Genomic DNA, 19,843 nt, shown 5'->3' on the forward strand with positions numbered 1-19,843 from the left:
TTCTGAGAAATGAAAAAAGTAATGTTGTAAGTAGGCCGTTTAGGTTTTTATGTTGGTAACGCCACGTAACGCTCTGTACGAAGATCACTGACTGTGCTGTGTGCAGTCGGTGGCTGGTTGGACTCATTGTTGGAATATTCGCTTGTGCAGTGTTGGGCAGTTGGATGTGAACAGCGCGTAGCGTTGCGCAGTTGGAGGTGAGCCGCCAGCAGTGGTGGATGTGGGGAGAGAGATGCCAGAGTTTTGAGAGCGGACTGTATGGACATGTGTCCGTCAGGAAGAGGGCATTTGATATCATGAACTGATACATGTGTGATGACTTTTGAACATTATTAAGGTAAATACATTGTTTGTTCTCTATCAAAATCTTTCATTTGCTGACTATGCCTATCAGTAGTTAGTGCCTTCAGTAGTTAGAATCTTTTATTTAGCTGGCATTAGTGGCGCTCGCTGTATTGCAGTAGTTCGAGTAACGAAGATTTTTGTGAGGTGAGGGATTCATGAAAGGTATAGGTTATTGTTAGTCAGGACCATTCTTTTGTAGGGATTATCGAAAGATAGATTGCGTTCGCTAAAAATATTGTGTGTCAGTTTATTTATGATCAGAATAAGTAAAGAGAGAAATGTCTGAGTACGTTCAGTTTTACTCAGCTGTCTCTATATCAAATAAAGTAAAAGTTTACCAGTACAGTAATTTATAAGTTTTCTAAGGGGACGTTTCAATATTTAATCTTGTTTTATTGCGTCTGACGACGCCACACAGGTTCCTCGGTCGCCATCCTGACGAAACAGTAGAGCGAAACCTACAATACATACATTCTACTCTTACCGATGCAGTTCTTTTCTGGGGAACAAATGCACTAAATATGAACTCAGTCATCAAACTACGGAAAAGGGTTATAAGAACAATAACCAAAAATAGTAATCGATCTAACTGTAAAGATCTGTTCAACTATATCGTTTGAGAACATTTTCCAGTCGGGTGTGCACATAAAAAATAACATTGATAATTACTGCATAGAGCTAGATGGAACGTACTTTTACCAAGAAAGAACAAACATAAAACCAAAACGGCATTTTCTACGAAGGAATAAAATCGTAAAATAAACTGCCCAAGAAGATTAAAGAGATTACTAAATCGAACTTATTTACGGAGGCAGTAAGTACCTGTCAAGCCATTCTATACAGTGACGGATTACTTGTATAACACGTATTAGGGGTTCAGAAAAAATTAGCACAAATATATAATAACAATAATAATAAAAATCTATCATTTCGTATAACTGTTTCACATTATGTTTTTTCTGATGTTTCTCTTTCATTTTTTCCTCTTTCCTGGAAAACGTTATTCCAAAAGTTATGCACATACTATACTATCAATATAACCTCTTTGTGAGCCCAACATCTCACTCATCGTAGTTTTTTCAATCTAGCGAACAGGAAGAAATGGTTCAAATGGCTCTGAGCACTATGGGACTCAACTGCTGAGGTCATTAGTCCCCTAGAACTTAGAACTAGTTAAACCTAACTAACCTAAGGACATCACAAACATCCATGCCCGAGGCAGGATTCGAACCTGCGACCGTAGCGGTCTTGCGGTTCCAGACTGCAGCGCCTTTAACCGCACGGCCACTTCGGCCGGCGCGAACAGGAAGCTGCGGAACACAAAGTGGTAACCAAGCATCGCCGGTATGGTCCTGACGTCAAGTGATAGTGTGTGTCGTGTTATTTGTTATTAATGTGTGTATAGCGCGTGTAGAGTGCGCAATGGCTGAGAGTGAGATATTAGTGTACAGTGTAGATCTAGCGGTTTACATCATTGAACCTTTTTTTCCAAAACTGTATTGCATACTAGGGATAAATCAAATGAGGTAGTACTGTTTTAAACACGATGGCTGCGTATTTGGAAAGCTGGAGGCTCCAGTCTTCATCCGGACATCCTGATATAGGTTTTCTGTGTTTTTCGTAAATTTCTTCAGGCAACTGCCGTGATGGTTCCTACTTTAAGGCCACGGCTGAGTACCTGTCCCATCCTTGTAAACTAGACATGTAAACACGAATCACGTTATTTTTGTTGCTCTTAAATTATAGTACTACGACACGTTCAATATCCTTGTAAAAGTGACCTACACATGTATAAAACTACTATTGCTACTGCGAACAACAGCACAATGGTCGGTAAGAGAACAAGTCGAACGTAGAAATTTCATAATTGGCGTCGTAGTCTCTTCACTGACGACGTCAGACAAGTGCAGAGATGGTCAGGTCCGCAGCTCGTGGTCGTGCGGTAGCGTTCTCGCTTCCCACGCCCGGGTTCCCGGGTTCGATTCCCGGCGGGGTCAGGGATTTTCTCTGCCTCGTGATGACTGGGTGTTGTGTGATGTCCTTAGGTTAGTTAGGTTTAAGTAGTTCTAAGTTCTAGGGGACTGATGACCATAGATGTTAACTCCCATAGTGCTCAGAGCCATTTGAACCTATTCACGTTGTGACACTACAACGCAGTATAACTGCGCTTGTCAGGCACTGTTATAAACTTAACGACTACTACGACTGTAGCGGTAGTTGTAATTCGGTTTCGAGTGCTTTTTTCAATACGATAACAACACCCGTCTTATGTGGTGGTGGCTGGCACTGCATAAACTTTCTATTTATTGTAGGCTTTAAACTGAATAATCTGAAACTTTAAAATTGACCTGTGTAGCGGGTTAATCGAGCAAGAAAATAAAATAAATTGAATGTTGACTCTGAAATTCTATCCTCTGATATAAGATTACCAAAACTTGTGCTTTATATTTTAAGTTAATCACTGGTCGGATTGTAATTGCTGTCCTTAAGTAATTCAGTGACGAGGATATTTAAATGGTTCACACTTATAGTTAATATCACAATACCTATACCTTTTATTCAATGGGAACTTACATTATCTTAGAATGCATTCCACATAACTACGTTCACAATCATAAATAACTCGGTTTCGAGTGATATTGTTCAGTACGATAACAACACCCGTCTTATCTTTTGGTGGTTGGCACTGGATAAACTTTCTATTTATTTTAGGCTTTAAACTGAATAATTTGAAACTTTAACACCGACACGTGTAGCAGGTTAATCGACGAGAAAATAAACTGAATACTGACTCTGAAATTCCAGCCTGTGATATAAGGCTACCAAAACTTGTACTTTATATTTTAAGTTAATCACTGTTCGGATTATAATTGGTTTCCTTAAGTAATTCAGTGATGAGGACATGTAAATGGTTCACACGTGTAGTTCATATCACAATGCCTATTCCTTTTATTCGATGAAAACTTACAGCATCTTAAAATGTATTCCACATAACTACATTCACAAAGATAAGTTGAATGTTTGTTACAAAATATTTTTCATAATATATTTTAATTTATCGACTTGGAAAACTCTAATGCTAAGTAATACCTACAGCATTGCTATTGTACTATTTAATTATATTCCTTTTCGTGAGTGTCGTGTTTCTTTTATTTCTTTGTTATGTATGATCAGTTTCAGTATTGTGTAAACAGTGTAAAAGAAATATGACACACGAATTTGTAACAAATGGAATATTATCTGAAATGATTAATAGTAATTTTGTAACATTTGTGCACTAGACACACAGTCAGTGTCAGGGGCTGACTGTCATACTGTAGTTACATCGAATCGCTGAAAATGTCTTGAGTGGGTAAAGAAAAAAAAAATGTCTATGGAGCAAGAGCAGTCTCTGGAGCAAGAGCAGCGGGCCGTAGACAAATGTCACGTAGCTACGAGTGCAAAGGAACGCGGAATGTGTGGCTCTGGTGCCGGGAATTATGTGTGTAACAATTTCTTGTGGTTGGGAGGGGCAATGGAAGTTCCAAGGCTCACAGCGAATTGTTGATTTACAATGACGCCTCAAGAGGAATAAAAGGAAGAGTACTTTTTGCATCTGGAGACAAGACACTTGAATTGTTGCCGCGGAGCTATTACATCACGCCTGCAGTGTCGAAAATTATTACATGTATTATATGTTCCGAATATCACATTAGGAATGAAAAATTTGATTAATGTTCAGGACAATAACTTTGCGAGAAAGTAAAACTTACTTTTTAAGTTGAAAGTTGGTATTTTGCTAAGTAATTGACGTCATTAAATAACTTCGGAACTACAGCTATTAAAACTAATTTCAGGAATGAATTTTTCACTCTGCGAGATTAAAACTGTATGTCAGACCGAGTTTAGAACTCTGGCCCTTTGCCTCCCGGAGAGAAGTGCCCTACCGAGTTAGCTACCCAAGTACAACTCACGCTTCGTCCTCATAGCTTTACTTCCGTCGTTATCTCGTCTCCTACGTTCCAAACATCACAGGAATCCTCCTAGAAACTTCCAGGAATAGCAGTCCTAGAAGAATGGACACTGCAAAGACATGGCTTCGCCACAACCTGGGAGATATTTTCAGAATGGATTTTTTACTCTGCAGAGCGGTGTGCTCTGATATGAGACTTCTTGGCAGATTCAGGGTCGCTGTAGTGGGAGTCACAAACGATGGCGGTCGGGCTTACGCTCGTTCTGCGCGATAACGTCACGCATTCTCCGACAGCCAATGAGCGTCCAGAGTGGTCTGAGCGCTCTACTGTGAATGTCGTAAGCAATGCGAACATTAAGCGTGATCGTTGCGAGCTATTTAATCAACTTTTATTCCATTTGTTGTGAGGTGTCAAGGGTGATGATGGTGGTAAGACACAGATTCTACACAAGGACGTAAGAGACAGAATTTGCAGGATGGACGCTTATATCAAGCGCAAAACATGTGTATGCGCATACCGCAACTGTCGCTTGCAACCGGCAAGAATGCAAACCCCGTTCGTTTCCCAACCTTCGCGAACCGTCATCGTTCGTTCTTCGGACTATAGTCGTGGTTGGGTAGACCTATCGGTAGTGACCTTACCCTGGAAAAACAAAGTTCCCGAGTTGAGTATAGGTCGGCATACAGTTTCAATCTGACAGGAAGTTTCAGTTGTAACTAACTTTTGAAGTTAATATTTAAAATAACTAACGAAATCATCAAATCTGGTAACTTATAGTATATTTTACTTCTTACTTAACTATGCTAATTAGTTTATATGCTTTGCTAATTTTAAGTATCGATGCCGTGTCATAGGCGTCCGCAGGAGGTAAGGGGGGGGGGATGCAGCAAGAGCTGGCATTTTCCCCCTCCTGGAATTTGTGCAAGTCTTTTCATCTGATTCAAAATTCTCAGTAATTTTTGGAAAGATTTCTCTCTCATTCCACTCAACTGGAACTGGATGCAAGGAGTAACACAGTGGCTTCAGTAAGTATTACGTTGTTTGGTTGCCATGTTGCTCACAGGAAATTATACCGCTTTCTTGTCATCGTAGCGGTTTCAAGGTTGTTTTGTAATGTTTGTGGATATCGCTTCCTGGTACAGCTCCTAATGAGTTAAGGACAGTCGCAACAGCGCCTTCGCTTACTCACATCTCAATAGTAGGGCTTGCTGAGTCTTCATTCAGTTTTACAGGGTAGAGAGATTACAGCAGAATATGAAGAACACGGTCTTACTATACTGTATGTGTGCTCACCTATACTTCATCTGCGGACCAAAATATAAAAAAAATACAAATTTCTGCTTTCGACAACGGAGAAAATGGTGAAATATCAAGGTCGCAAAGGTGTCAGAACCTTCTCAAAAATTATACGCTTTTAAAACCAAAAATGTAATACAAACCTGCGCGACATTCAGCCATATACTCGTATTTACGAATTCTGTTGTCCAGTTGCCACGTCTACACAGTAATGTGCCAAACCGGTGGTCAAGACCATTTTGATTGAGTCGTAGGCTGTTAAGAGTTTGTTTTAAGGGCCAATTTCATAATTGTTTTTGAAGGTTTCCTACACCCATAGTAATATTAATAATATAAAAAAATTGAATCCTCTTTCAGAAAATATTGACTGGTTAACCATCAAACATTTAAGAAACAATAGAGTTTGTGTACTTCTTGCTGAATTTATTTCTTGGGGCACGACACGTTCTCGAAGCCAACTAATTAGTTGTATCAAAAATAGAAATTTTGCAACGTTGCTCCCTCATGAATAAATTTCAGCGGACGGCCGTGTCTATCTTGAAAATACTAAATGCATATCAATCGTGTGAGACACAATAAGTTTTGCGTACACCTTACCAAATTTAGTCTTTAGGGCAAGGTTAATTTTCAGACTCACAGAGTAAGTTATATGAAAACTGGCAATTTTAGAATCTTGCCCCCCTTTTCGTAAACTTTCTGCAGACGTCTATGGTCTTTGTTGTCGTATTCCAGCGTTGCTATGGTCTTTTGATGTTGCTTTGAAACCATTAACATTTATACAGGGTGATTCACGAGGATATGCAAATATTTTAATATGTTATTCTACAAGTAAAATTAAGATAAAAGTTTACATAAACATAGGTCCGCAAATGTTTACTTACGGCTAATAAAAGATTTTGCCTGAAATTTACCAACTTCGCTAACATGAAGGCTTCGCAAAACTGTACGAGGTTAAAGTAAAGAACGATTTCCATATATTTTATTGTTATTGATCTGGTGAATCTAATAAAACATGTCTCAGACGTGTATCAGCAATACCAGGTGTACCGGTATGAAATGAGCGTTAAGATACAAATGTGTCGATAGGGAACATTTGTTGTGAACGAGCCTTAATTTTTTCTTGTTTGGTTCGTATGACATCTGTCAAAGATATTTAGTATCCATCAAGTCATGGAACAAACAACATCATATGTTTTCATCGTGTTAACAATGTCGAATTTCGTACCAGAAAGTGGTGATTTGCGAGAATCATTAATTTTTTGTTTTCATTTGAAAAAAAGTGCTGCAGAGTCGCATCGAATGCTTGTCGAGGCATATGGTGATCATGCTCTATCAGAAGCAACATGCAAAAGATGGATTCTACGGTTCAGAAATAATGATTTTGATGTAAGAAATGAAGAACGTGGAAGACCCCCAAAAAAGTTCGAAGACGCCGAATTGCAAGCAATATTGGATGAAGATGATACTTTGAGTCAGAAGCAAATGGCAGCAATGCTAAATGTTGCACAACAAACAATTTCTGACCGTTTGAAAGCTATGAGAAAGATCCAAAAGTGTGGAAAATGGGTGACACATGAATTGAATGAAAGACAGATGGAAAACCGAAAAAACATTTGTCAAATTTTGCTTCAAAGACATGAAAGAAAATCAATTTTGCATCCGTTTGAAAGCTATGAGAAAGATCCAAAAGTGTGGAAAATGGGTGCCACATGAATTGAATGAAAGACAGATGGAAAACCGAAAAACCATTTGTCAAATTTTGCTTCAAAGACATAAAAGAAAATCAATTTTGCATCGAATTGTTACTGGCGATGAAAAATGGATTTATTTTAAGAATCCTAAACGGGAAAAATCATGGGTTAATCCGGGACAACCATCAACGTCGACTGCAAAACCAGATCGATTCGGCAAGAAGACAATGCTCTGTGTTTGGTGGGATCAGAAAGACGTGGTGTATCATGAGCTTCTAAAGCCCGGCGAAACCGTGAATACCAGTCGCTACAGACAACAAATTATCAATTTGAACTATGAATTGATCGAAAAAAGATCAGAATGGGCCAGAACACATGGCAAAGTAATTTTTTTACACGACAATGCACCTGCACACAAAGCAAAACTGGTTCAGGATACAATCAAAACACTTGGTTGGGAGCTGCTACCCCACCCGCCGTATTCAACAGACTTGGCCCCTTCCGACTACCATTTGTTTTCATCAATGGGACACGCGTTGGCTGAGGAACACTTCGATTCCTACGAAAAAGTCGAAAATTTGGTGTCTGATTGGTTTGCTTCAAAAGACGAACATTTATATTGGCGTGGTTTTTACAGATTGCCTGAAAGGTGATCAAAATATATAGAAAGCAATGGTCAGTACTTAGAATAAAATATTTTTACTTTTCAGTTCAAAATTAGTGTTTCATTTTCACAAAAAAACGCTCATTTCATACCGGTACACCTGGTAGTTTTCCAGAACATCCAGTGTAGCAAAGACGTAATTTCGTAAAATTTTTAATTTATTAACTAATTGACCAAATTTGTTTTTTAAATTCCAGACAATTCCACAAAGTTTTCAACACAAGTTGTAGAGAATTTAATTTTGGAAAAATGATGGTAATAACGTTAACTGAAACTGTATGAATGTGTCATATAATGTGCTTTTATTAATACCATAGCACCCGTGAATTCATGTTTCCGTAAAAAACAAAGCTCAATATTAAGGAAGTTCTGCAATTTCACAATACATTTGCAACAAATGTTCGAAAACGTCTCCCCCGAGTTCAATGGATGTAGCTGCACGAGTGTGAACAGATTTTGTTGCTCGTTTCAGTTTCACAGGGTTGATCTTAATATCGTCTATTGGATTCATAATATGAGCAAGCTATGCCTCACGTGTGTTGACACTGTGCTCATAAATTATCTTTCATCCACCCCCATAAATCGGGCGATCTGGGTGACCACAGACGTGTAGCACCACGACCGATCCATTTCGGGGGGAAATGTTCATTTAAATGTGTAGTAGCGGCGATGGTGACATGTGGAGGCGCCATCATGTTGAAAATACGTTTGCAATCGCGTAACAAGTGGAGCATCTTCGAACAAGCAGGGAATTTCTTCTTGAAGAAATTGTAAGTACGTCTCGCCATTTATACGTCCTGGGAAAATGAATGGCCCAATAAAGTGTGTGTTGATTATAACACACCATACATTTAAGCTAAATCGGTGCTGGAAATTGCGTTGCTGTGTTGCATGTCGGTTTGCTTCAGACCATACGCGATCGTTACGTAAATTGTTTATGCCATCTCGAGTAAACTGTGCGTCATCAGTAAATAAAATGCATTTGTGGAACTGCCGATTAGTATTTAACCAGTTGCACAACTACAAGCGAAGGGCAGGATCTCCCGGATGCAAATGATGCACTTTTTGTTTATGGTAAGGCTGCAGATCATTGTACTTCAGTGTTCGCCATACCTTAGATTGTGAAATGCTTAATCGTTGAGAGATACTGGTATCTGGGCTACGTTGAACAGCATCCATAATATCCTCATCATCGTCTTCACGTATCGTTCGCTCGTACTCATTATGAACGCTAGGTAGAGAACATGTCTCCCGCAACATTCGAAATACTCCTCTAATGGTTCGTGAATTCGGAATCCTCCGAGTTGAATAATGTACGTGATATTTGTTAACTGCCACCGTAACGGTACCATCAGATATGCTATAAATAAACACCATATCGCCGTATTCCTCTTTCGGAAATTTGAAAGGCATCCCTATTTCATAAGTAATCTACAATATACACAGTTACTATGTGGTTTCACTTAAATACACTGTTGTTATTACGTTCTTTCACTGAACAGTACAGAAAACTAACTCGATTCAAGGTTAGGAAGCGACTGAAACAACTCACTAACGGTGGCCAACAATGACATAAAGGTTTCTATATTCTTAATGGAAAGTAAACAAATTTACTTGTATAATAATCTTTGCTTATCTGGATGTTCTGGGAAACTACTGCAGATCCACGTCTGGGACATCGTGCGGTAGCGTTCTCGCTTCCCACGCCCGGGTTCCCGGGTTCGATTCCCGGCGGGGTCAGTGATTTTCTCTGCCTCGTGATGGCTGGGTGTTGTGTGCTGTCCTTAGGTTAGTTAGGTTTAAGTAGTTCTAAGTTCTAGGGGACTGATGACCATAGATGTTAAGTCCCATAGTGCTCAGAGCCAGCCAGCCAGCCAGCCAGCCACGTCTGGGACACGTTTTATTATATTCACCAGACCAATAAAAACAAGGTAAATGGAAATAGTACTTTACTTTAACGTCGTACAATTTTGCGGTGGCTTCATATTAGCGAAGTTGCTAAATTTCAGGGAAAATCTTATGAGCCATAACTCCGTAACGAAATATTTGCGTATCGATGTTTATATGATCTTTTTTCTTTAGTTTTACTTGTAAAATAACATACACACCAAAAAAAGTTTTGCATCACCTGCCCATGAAAACCTCTGATACCCAGTAGCACGTCCTCTTGCATTGATGCATGTCTGTATCCGTCGTGGTATACTATCCACAAGTTCATCAAGGCACTGTTGGTCCAGATTGTCCCTCTCCTCAACGGCTATTCGGCGTAGATCCCTCAGAGTGGTTGGTGGGTCACGTCGTCCCTAAACAGCGCTTTTCAATCTATCCCAGGCATGTTCGATAGTGTTCATGTCTGGAGAACATGCTGGCCACTCTAGCCGAACGATGACGTTATCCTGAAGGACGTCATTCACAAGATGTGCACTATGGGGGCGCGAATTGTCGCTCATGAAGACGAATGCCTCGCCAATATGCTGCCGATATGGTTGCACTATCAGTCGGAGGATGGCATTCTTGTATCGTGCAGCCGTTACGGCGCCTTCCATGACCACCGGCGGCGTACGTCGGCCCCACGTAATGCCACCCCAAAATATCAGGTAACTCCACCTTGCCGGCCTTAGTGGCCGCGAGGTTCTAGGCGCTACAGTCTGGAGCCGAGCGACCGCTACGGTCGCAGGTTCGAATCCTGCCTCGGGCATGGATGTGTGTGATGTCCTTAGGTTAGTTAGGTTTAATTAGTTCTAAGTTCTAGGCGACTGAAGACATCAGCAGTTAAGTCGCATAGTGCTCAGAGCCATTTGAACCGTAACTCGACCTTGCTGCACTCGCTGGACAATGTATCTAAGGCGTTCAGCCTGACCGGGTTGCCTCCAAACACGTCTCCGACCACTGTCTGGTTAAAGTCATATGCGACACTCATCGGTGAAGAGAATGTGTTGCCAATGCCGGGCGGTCCATTCGGCATGTTGTTGCCCCTTCTGTACCACGCTGCATAGTGTCGTGGTTGCAAAGATGGGCCTCGCAATGGACGTCGGAAGTGAAGTTGCGCATCGTGCAGCCTATTGCGCACAGTTTGGGCCGTGACACGACGTCCTGTGGGGGCACGAAAAGCATTATTCAACATGGTGGCGTTGCTGTCAGGGTTCCTCGGAGCCGTAATCCGTAGGTAGCGGTGATCCACTGCAGTAGTAGCCATTGGGTGGCCTGAGCAAGGCATGTCAACGACAGTTCCTGTCTCTCTGTATCTCCTCCATGTCCGAACAACATCGCTTGGGTTCACTCCGAGACGCCTGGACACTTCCCTTGTTGAGAGCCCTTCCTGGCACAGAGTAACAATGCGGATGCGATCGAACCGCGGTATTGACTACCTTGGCATGGTTGAACTATAGACAACACGAGCCGTGTACCTCCTTCCTGGTGGAATGACTGGGACTGATCGGCTGTCGGACCCCCTCCGTCTAATGGGCGCTGCTCATGCATGGTTGTTTACATCTTTGGGCGGGTTTAGTGACATCTCTGAACAGTCAAAAGGCCTGTGTCTGTAATACAACATCCCCAGTCAACGTCTGTTTTCAGGAGTTCTGGGAACTGGGGTGATGCAAAAGTTTTTTTGATGTGTGTATTAAAATTATTTGCATATCCTCGTTTGTGTTTGTGAATTCCTAAGGGACGAAACTGCTGAGGTCATCGGTCCCTAGACTTACACACTACTTAAACTAACTTATACTAAGAACAAGACACACACACACACACACCCATGCCTGAGGGAGGACTCGAACCTCCGGCGGGAGGCATATCTTCGTGAATCACCCTTTATGTAGTAGTACTGTGAGTGCATGTCAAGTATTTTGAAAAGTTTACTAAAATCTGTAACAGTTAATATGATAGTGAGTTTACGCTTCGTCATTATTATCGCGTCGTATACTTCCGCGATGCTTAAATTTTCATTCTGTTTCTCATTATTTTAAATAATTCTATAGTTCTGGGTACCAACTTTGGCTTAACAAAATATTTTGGTGCCCCTCGAAAATGAAAATTTGTTTCCTCGTAAGTAATGGCCTCCATCATCAATACGCGCGATATTGAGTGTTGGATCCGATGAAATCCGATTATAACCAATTTCTTTCAGATGTAAATTGTCTGCTTCTCGGTGTTGAACGGATTATTTCATTCAACGATTAGAATTTCACTAAAATGTTCGTTTTAATTAATGATAAATTCGAGTGATTAATCTTTGTAATTAAACCTCTTTGGGCTCAGTCCTTATATTAAGATAGTACATTTAGTTGCCGTATTGATGATTAGTTTTACATCAACATCTACACTCTGCAAGCCACTTTGCGATGTGTGGTGGCGGATAGTTTGTGTACCACTGTCATTTCCCCCTTTTCCTGTTCAAATCACGGAAGAATGATTCTCGGTAAGCCTCCCTGTAGGATCGATCTCTCTGATTTTACCTTCATGTTCTTTTCGACAGGGATACGTAGGAGAAGGCAAAATATTTGTTAACTCTTCTCGGAACGTACGCTCTCGGAATTTCAACACTGAACCACAGCGTGATGCAGAACATATCTGTTGCGGCGTCTGCCAGTGCAGTTGGTTGATCATCTCCGTGACGCTTTCGTGCTTACTAAATGAAACTGAAACGAAACGCGCTACTCTTTTTTGGATCTTTTCTATTTACTCTGCCAGTCATGTCTGGTATGGATCCCAGACTGACGATCAACATTTAAGTAATGGTCGAACGAAAGTTTTGTAAGGTACCTATTTTTATGACGTATTGAGTTTCCTGACGATTCTTCTAGTGAATTCCAGTGTGACATCTACTTTCGCGACGAGTAGCTTTATACGGCCGTTCCACTTTAAATCGCTCCGTTCGGATACTCCTAGATATATTATGGAAGTAACTGCTTCCAGTGATTGTTCTGCGTTCGTGTGATCATACGAAAATGGGTCTTTCTGTTTATGTACACGCAGTGCGTTACATTTGTTTATAGTGCCACTCCCTGCTCCAAGTGTCGATCTTCTGCGTATCTTCCTACATTTCACTACAATTTTCTAGATTTGTGATGTCTTTGTGTACAACAGCATCATGCACGAAAAGGCTTACGGAACTTCAGATGTTGTCTACTACATTATATAAATTGTGATAAGTAATGGACTCCCTTGTGTTACGCCCCCATTCACTTTTACGTCTGAAGACTTCTCTCCATTGAGAACGAGATGTTGTGTTGTGTTTACCCGAAACTCTTCAGTCCAGTCACACAGTTGGTGTGACATTCCGTACGTGCATTGTTCATTAGGTGGCAGTGTAGAACGATATCGAAAGCCTTATGGAAGTAGAGGGACGTGGACTCTGCCAGGACGCCGGTATTTACCATCTTCTGGGTCTCGTGGACGAACAGAGCGAGTTGGGTTTCTCGCGATCGTTGTTTCCGGAACCCATGATGATTCCTACAGAGAAGATTTTGTACACTTTTCCACATCGTTTCGGCCAGTCCTACTCGGAACTGATGCCTCCCCAACAAGCTAGGTACACTTAATCACGGTGGTTAATATTGTACACCGGAAGAATTGAGAAGATTACGTCTCAGACTATTGGTCTGATGGGTTCGCCATGGAGGCAGGTAAGTCACGTTTTGGACCAGTATCCTGTACAGATTCAAACGCAGGCTGGCCATCCACATATAGGTTTCTGTGTCTCCTTAAATTATGTTACGTGAATGCAAGTATTGTTTAATCGAGAAGTCCACAGACATCATTCTCCATTTATTTTGACCTAGCTGTAGTCGGTGAGATGTCACATTCTAATCGACCTGCTATGCAGGTTATTTTTTAGAAGTTTCACATGCACTTCCAGCCAGAGCACTTAATCGTGATTTTTTAGTGCAGTGAAAAGCTGAAAGCTTTTTTACGGGCTTTTCGTGCATTCAAACGTTGCAAAATTCATTATGGTTCTCCAACACGAATGCTGCTTTTGAGTTTTCGCTCCACATGTCAAATAGTGAGTACAAAATGAAGTGGCTAGTAGTTGTGCAAAGTGTCCGTCGACATGCATTTTACAGTTATTTCGTTCCAACAGATATAATGTACATATTGCAGGGTCGATGGCGCTCTCAGAGTAAAAGTGGATGAGAAAATACAAAGAATTCAGTGGGGAAAAATCTCATAGTCACTTGACAAGTCCACAATCATAAAATAAAAATAATTGATAAAATAATTGGAGCAGGAGAGACATCACAGGACATTTTAATTTCCACTGTCTATACTTTTACGAATAAATTCATAAAACTTTGTCAGCTTGACCAGTAATGATTCAGGATTCACAACCATAGCAGTGGAAATTCAAAAAAATAACAAAATATTTTTTTTGTATGTGAAAGTTCATCATCTTTTCATTTCTATTGGCTGCGTTTGTGGCTATAGGTACACGTTTCTTCATAAGAGAGATTCTTCGATGAATTTTGCACACCATACAAACCATACATACTGGTGTATGAAACTCTAGAAATTATTTAATTTATGAAAAAATGAATGTGCTGTTAAATGTTTAGAAAAAACTCAAATTTTATAGTTAATTATCTCAATTTTTACCACAGTTTTTAATAGATTTGGAAAATTCTAGAGTTTCGTACACCTGTAAGTATGGTTTGTATGCTGTGCGAAATTCATCGAAGAATCTCCCTTACTTATGAAGAAAAGTGTACCTATAGCAACAAATGCAGCCAATGGTAAGTGAAAAAAAGGTGAAATACAAATGTAAAAAAATAAATTATTTTCTTAAGTGTATATCCTGAATCATTTCTGGTCATCCTAACAAAGTTTTATGAATTTATTTTTAAAAGTATAGACAGTGGAAATTAAAAATTCCTGTGGTGTCTCTCCTGCTCCAAGTCGTCCCGTTTGACATCCTACCCCCCTTAACCTAATACACTTCAACATGTATGTTTTACAAACTAAACTATACAGTATATACAGTACTATAGGAAACAACCTGCAGTAAATACTTACTTTACAACACATACATTTTGAGATTTATTAGGTTAACATGTATTTTAAATTTTAATATATTTAAAAAATTAATTTTATTAATTATTTTCATTTTACTAGGAAAATCTGATTTAAGATGTATCAATGTACTAGCCAATGACTGCACATGTCACATGAATATACAACTTTTTTCTCACTACACCCTTTTACGTTAGTTTTACGTCACTCGTACTACTGTTGACAAACTGCAGCTTGCGGCGCCAGGTATGTGCGTGTTACGTGATCTTTTGACGTTTATTGTGCCACGTTTGATAGTATTGTTTACAATGTTACACTTTCGTAATTTTTCTGCCTCCTTTACCTGTTCCAGATTAGACGTGAAGACGACCTGCTTGGAAAATCGAAGCCGTTAGCTGTCGATAAAAGAAATGGTGATCCAAATGCCGTTTGTTTCATTTATTAATACAACTGACGTGAGATCAAGGATCCTATGACGTGGTGTCAATCATGCAATGTGACCAGTCAGCTGACTTGGTGGCTGTAAAGATTTTTGGGAGTGAAATGGTGTTTTATTACAGTATGGATTTACGTACTGTGAGGAGGTACGCGACACATAGAAGCCAATTTTAGAGTAATTGCCGTTTAAATTTTTCGTTGTTTTTCTGTTCATTTCTCATTAAAAAATTACCTCGTCGTCATCGTCGATGAGTTCGGCGTGAGAAAGGCTCTCGTTGACCGTGTAGTCGCTGGTTACGTTGAAACTTGGACGGTAGCAATCACTAAGCACTACACTCCCGTCTGACGATTGTTTCTTCACCATGGAGACTATCGCTATGTTTATGTTGCTCCTGATCATGTAGTTGACTCCACAGCCCAGGAAAGTAAGGCACCACAGCACAGTCCTGCATGACAGGCACCCTGTAACAGAGCAATAGAAAAGCGTTTTTTTAATGATTTTTGTTGTTTGGAAATTGCTGGCGTCCGTGTAATTTTTCTTTTGGTTTTCCCTTTCCCGTTCGCTCACCTTTGATTTCATTTTAGTAAAGGATAACGCGGCATAGTATTATTTCACTTCAGTAAGTAGGTTAAAAGTTTTCCTATGTGTTTCTAGTATGAAGAACTTTGTATATGCCCGGCTGGACACCCGAGAATCCTTGAAACAGCATATACGCCGGGAAAGCCTCAGATCACATATTACCAACCTCTACGGGGAGGGTATGTACCATCTGGAGAAGAAACTGGATGAGCTTCTAAACCAGAAGTATAGGTCTTCTCAGATCACAAAGTTGTCTATATTTTTCCATAGGAATTATCATTCGTACGTTGTGTTTCTAGAACTTGACTATGCAGGATGAGGGTTTTTCATAAGAAATCGGTGTCTATATTTTAAAAATGAACTATTTTTAATGTCCCTTCTTTCATTTTAAAATAAAACCAAGATATGCATTACTTTATTTTCTTCTTGGTTAGAAACAAAGAAATTTGGCTGTTTGTTTAACAATCTTTATTAAATTATTTCCACATTTGCCTAAATAAAAATATACTAATTGGCTTGTAACTTTGCGTTCTTTCTCTTTTTCGTAACCAACTGCTAATCAGTGCTTACGGCTATATAAACTGATTTATGAAGTACTCCTCTCGTATTATGACCACTTCGCTGGACGAGACTCTCCTATGCAGGACCAGACAGCCAGATCCCATGAAGGGCAACACATTCGTCGTTCGGAGACGACTGGGACTGCTATATCTGCTAAAACATTTTATTTCTAGACACAGAAACTTATTTTTCTACAGTGTCGGTTTCGATCATTTCGATAAGTAACCTTCAGGAGAAACATGTTGCAAACATCCCAAGCAAATGTAATTAAACCTCGAAGGAGGTATCTTACGTGCAGCTCGTTTCTCCGATTTAGTATTGCTCATCATTCTGCAGGGCAACGGCCTTGCCGCAGTGGATACACCTGTTCCAGTGAGATCACCGAAGTTAAGCGCTGTCGGGTGTGGTCGGCACTTGGATGGGTGACCATCCAGGCCGCCATGCGCTGTTGCCATTTTTCGGGGTGCACTCAGCCTCGTGATGCCAATTGTGGAGCTACTCGACCGAATAGTAGCAGCTTTGGTCAAGAATACCGTATTACGAACGGGAGAGCGGTGTGCTGACCCCACGCCCCTTCTATCCGCATCCTCCACCGAGGATGACACGGCGGTCGGATGGTCCCGGTAGGCCACTCGTGGCCTGACGATGGAGTGCTCTTTTTTTTCATCATTCTGGGAAGGTTGACGGAGGAGAAAGATAAAGAAGAGCAGCGCGTTTCGTCACTAATGACATCGATTTCCACGGTATCTTAAGCTCTTCCTTTTTCTAAAACATTCAACAGAGAAAAACGGGTTCATATTACTCTGCACTCGCAGACGCATAAATCAGCGTTGCTTTTAGGAAACAGACGTACAACACAGATCTTGACGTATGTACTGGAAATTTTCAAAGTACTGCATTCTACAGATGGAGCATCAGTTAGAGGACAATACACCTAGGTTATATTCATATTGTTCAACACCTACACATAAAAATCGTTTCATGAAAAGAAAGTGACGATAATTTATGCTCGTAACAATTCCACTTGAAGAAACAAGTAAAATGATTACTGGGAAGATTTCTCCTACATCTAATTATATTTCTACGTACTGTAAGGTAGTGAGTCTAAAGGACTTGAAAGAGACGCGCTAACTGAGAAAGAAATGAGGCAGGCTCGTACGATTATACTGTTGGCGCCAAATCACTGGAAACAATAACTACCATAAAATGTCCAGGACTACCTATACGAAGCGACCTAACTTTTCGTTTCTGTAAAACGTGCAGAGCTAGTCGCATCGCAACAGAGTCGCTGTAAGTTAGGGACAGGAGCAGACGCTACCAGTTGACAGCTGTGCCCTCATTTTCTTATCTAAAGCCTCTGAATCAGTTATTACGTGCTGAGGCCGTAGGAATCCTTGGGCTAACACAAAAAGGAGTGACGCAGTCGGCAGCGTGGAAAAGATAGACATAATAAACGTCAGGTTCTGCGGGTGCCTCAGGAGGTGACTCAAATATAAAGCAGACGAATCTGGTCGTACGCCAGGAAAGTCGAGTTCGCTTTCTAAAACGAGAACTGAGAATTCTGACGTCACTGCGTCATCCTCGAATGGGTCCCAGCATCACTGCCACGTGTAAAGCGAGATCATACTGCACATCCACTATACAGTACACACAGTGTGACAAATATTGAACAATACGAAAAAAAACGTAAATTAGTTACAGACTACAGTATGCACACACTTTATTCAACATGTAAACGCCACTACAGATACTTGGATTTAGGTTATGACATGTTCGATATGCCTGCTATCATTGGCGATGATGTGGCGCAGACGAATAGCGAAATTCAGCATAGCCCGCTGAAGTGTCGGAACATCGATGCTGTCGATGATATCCTGAATGGCTGTTTTCACTTCAGCAACGGTTTTGGGGTTATTACTGTACCCCTTGTCTTTGTATAGCCCCACAAAAAGAAGTCGCATGTGTTCAGATCCGGAGAATATGACGGCCAATCGAGGCCCATGCCAGTGATCTCTGGGTGCCCTAGAGCCAGAATGTTGTCCCCAAAGTGCTCCTCCAGGGCATCAAACACTCTCCTGCTTCAATGTCTTCTCTGTCTTGCGTGCACGACATCTTGTCGAAATCAGAGTCACTTTGGATAATGGGGATAAAATCATCTTGCAAAACCTTCACGTACCGTTCGGTAGTCACCATACCATCGAGAAATATCGCGCCGATTATTCCGTAACTGGATATTGCACACCACGCTGTCAACCGTTGACGGTGAAGAGACTTGTCAATCGCGAAATGGGGATTCTCAGTCCTCCAAATGCGCCAATTTTGCTTACTGACGAACCAATCCAAATGAAAGTTGGCTTCATTGGTAAACCAAACCATGAGGATGCGCGTGGTAATCACCATCATGCCACGCGGCCAACCAAGCAGTGAGAACGTCCTGACGAAAGCCGTTCAGAATTTATGACGATTTTATTTCATACAACTCAATAATTATCACCCTGTACGCCACACATTCTTAGCTGACTTGAGGAGACTGATGACGACTGTAAATCAATTGCGTTCCTTCCATATGCCGGAAACGTGTCTACTAAAATACGCAGATTGCTTAGGAAGAATAATACTAATGTCATCTTCCGTCCATCAGCAAAGAGCAGGGCCTTAGTCGGATCCGTTAAAGACCATTTACAATAGAGGAAGGCGGGTGTTTGTAAAATTCCCTGTAAGTGTGGCTCTGCGTACATATATAGGTCAGACGACACGAACGGATCAGGACTATTGTGTAGAACACAAAATACACGCCCGTCTGCGGCAACATTTAAAATCAGCAGTGCCAGAACATTGTATACCCATGGGACATTCAATGGAATACAAGAACATCAAAATTTTAGCACTGGTTTCCAGCTACTTGCTGATGATTTAATGAATCGTGATAACGACTTTCAGCTGGATGAAAATTGGAATGCAATTATTCAAATTATGCGGTCACAACGGAATCGACATGCTCAGTCGATACTCAGCGACTAGTTTGGTCTTACTTCACCACTGAGGGCAGCACACACAATTCGGCTGCCTCGCGCATGTCACCACCTACCGCATGCGCCGTAAACCGCCAGTGCGATTCGCATGCGCGGAATTCTCTGTAAATGCCATGACTGCATCAGGTGTCTTCAGTACTTCGTCTGCTCACCTGAGGATGGCCGGACGTCTCTGGGCCGAAATATCGTGGCAGAATGTTGATGGGATCCGGCTGCAAACCCGAAAACTACCGGAAGAAGTAATACGACTGTTTCCCTTCGCAAGGTCTTCCACT

The 19,843-nt window shown here is 40.9% G+C and overlaps 1 protein-coding gene across 1 annotated transcript in view; it reads right to left on the reverse strand.

Annotated features, from left to right (window-relative positions):
- The window catches only part of LOC124596168 (sialin-like), a 146,549-nt gene that overhangs the window by 101,009 nt on the left and 25,697 nt on the right, over window positions 1-19,843 (reverse strand). Inside the window, exon 2 of the mRNA XM_047135206.1 lies at window positions 15,628-15,857. Within this exon, the coding sequence (XP_046991162.1) occupies window positions 15,628-15,857 (230 nt within the window). The remainder of the gene's footprint in view (window positions 1-15,627; window positions 15,858-19,843) is intronic.

The sequence above is a fragment of the Schistocerca americana genome, chromosome 2, assembly GCF_021461395.2.
Source record: "Schistocerca americana isolate TAMUIC-IGC-003095 chromosome 2, iqSchAmer2.1, whole genome shotgun sequence".
NCBI classification, from domain to species: domain Eukaryota; kingdom Metazoa; phylum Arthropoda; class Insecta; order Orthoptera; family Acrididae; genus Schistocerca; species Schistocerca americana.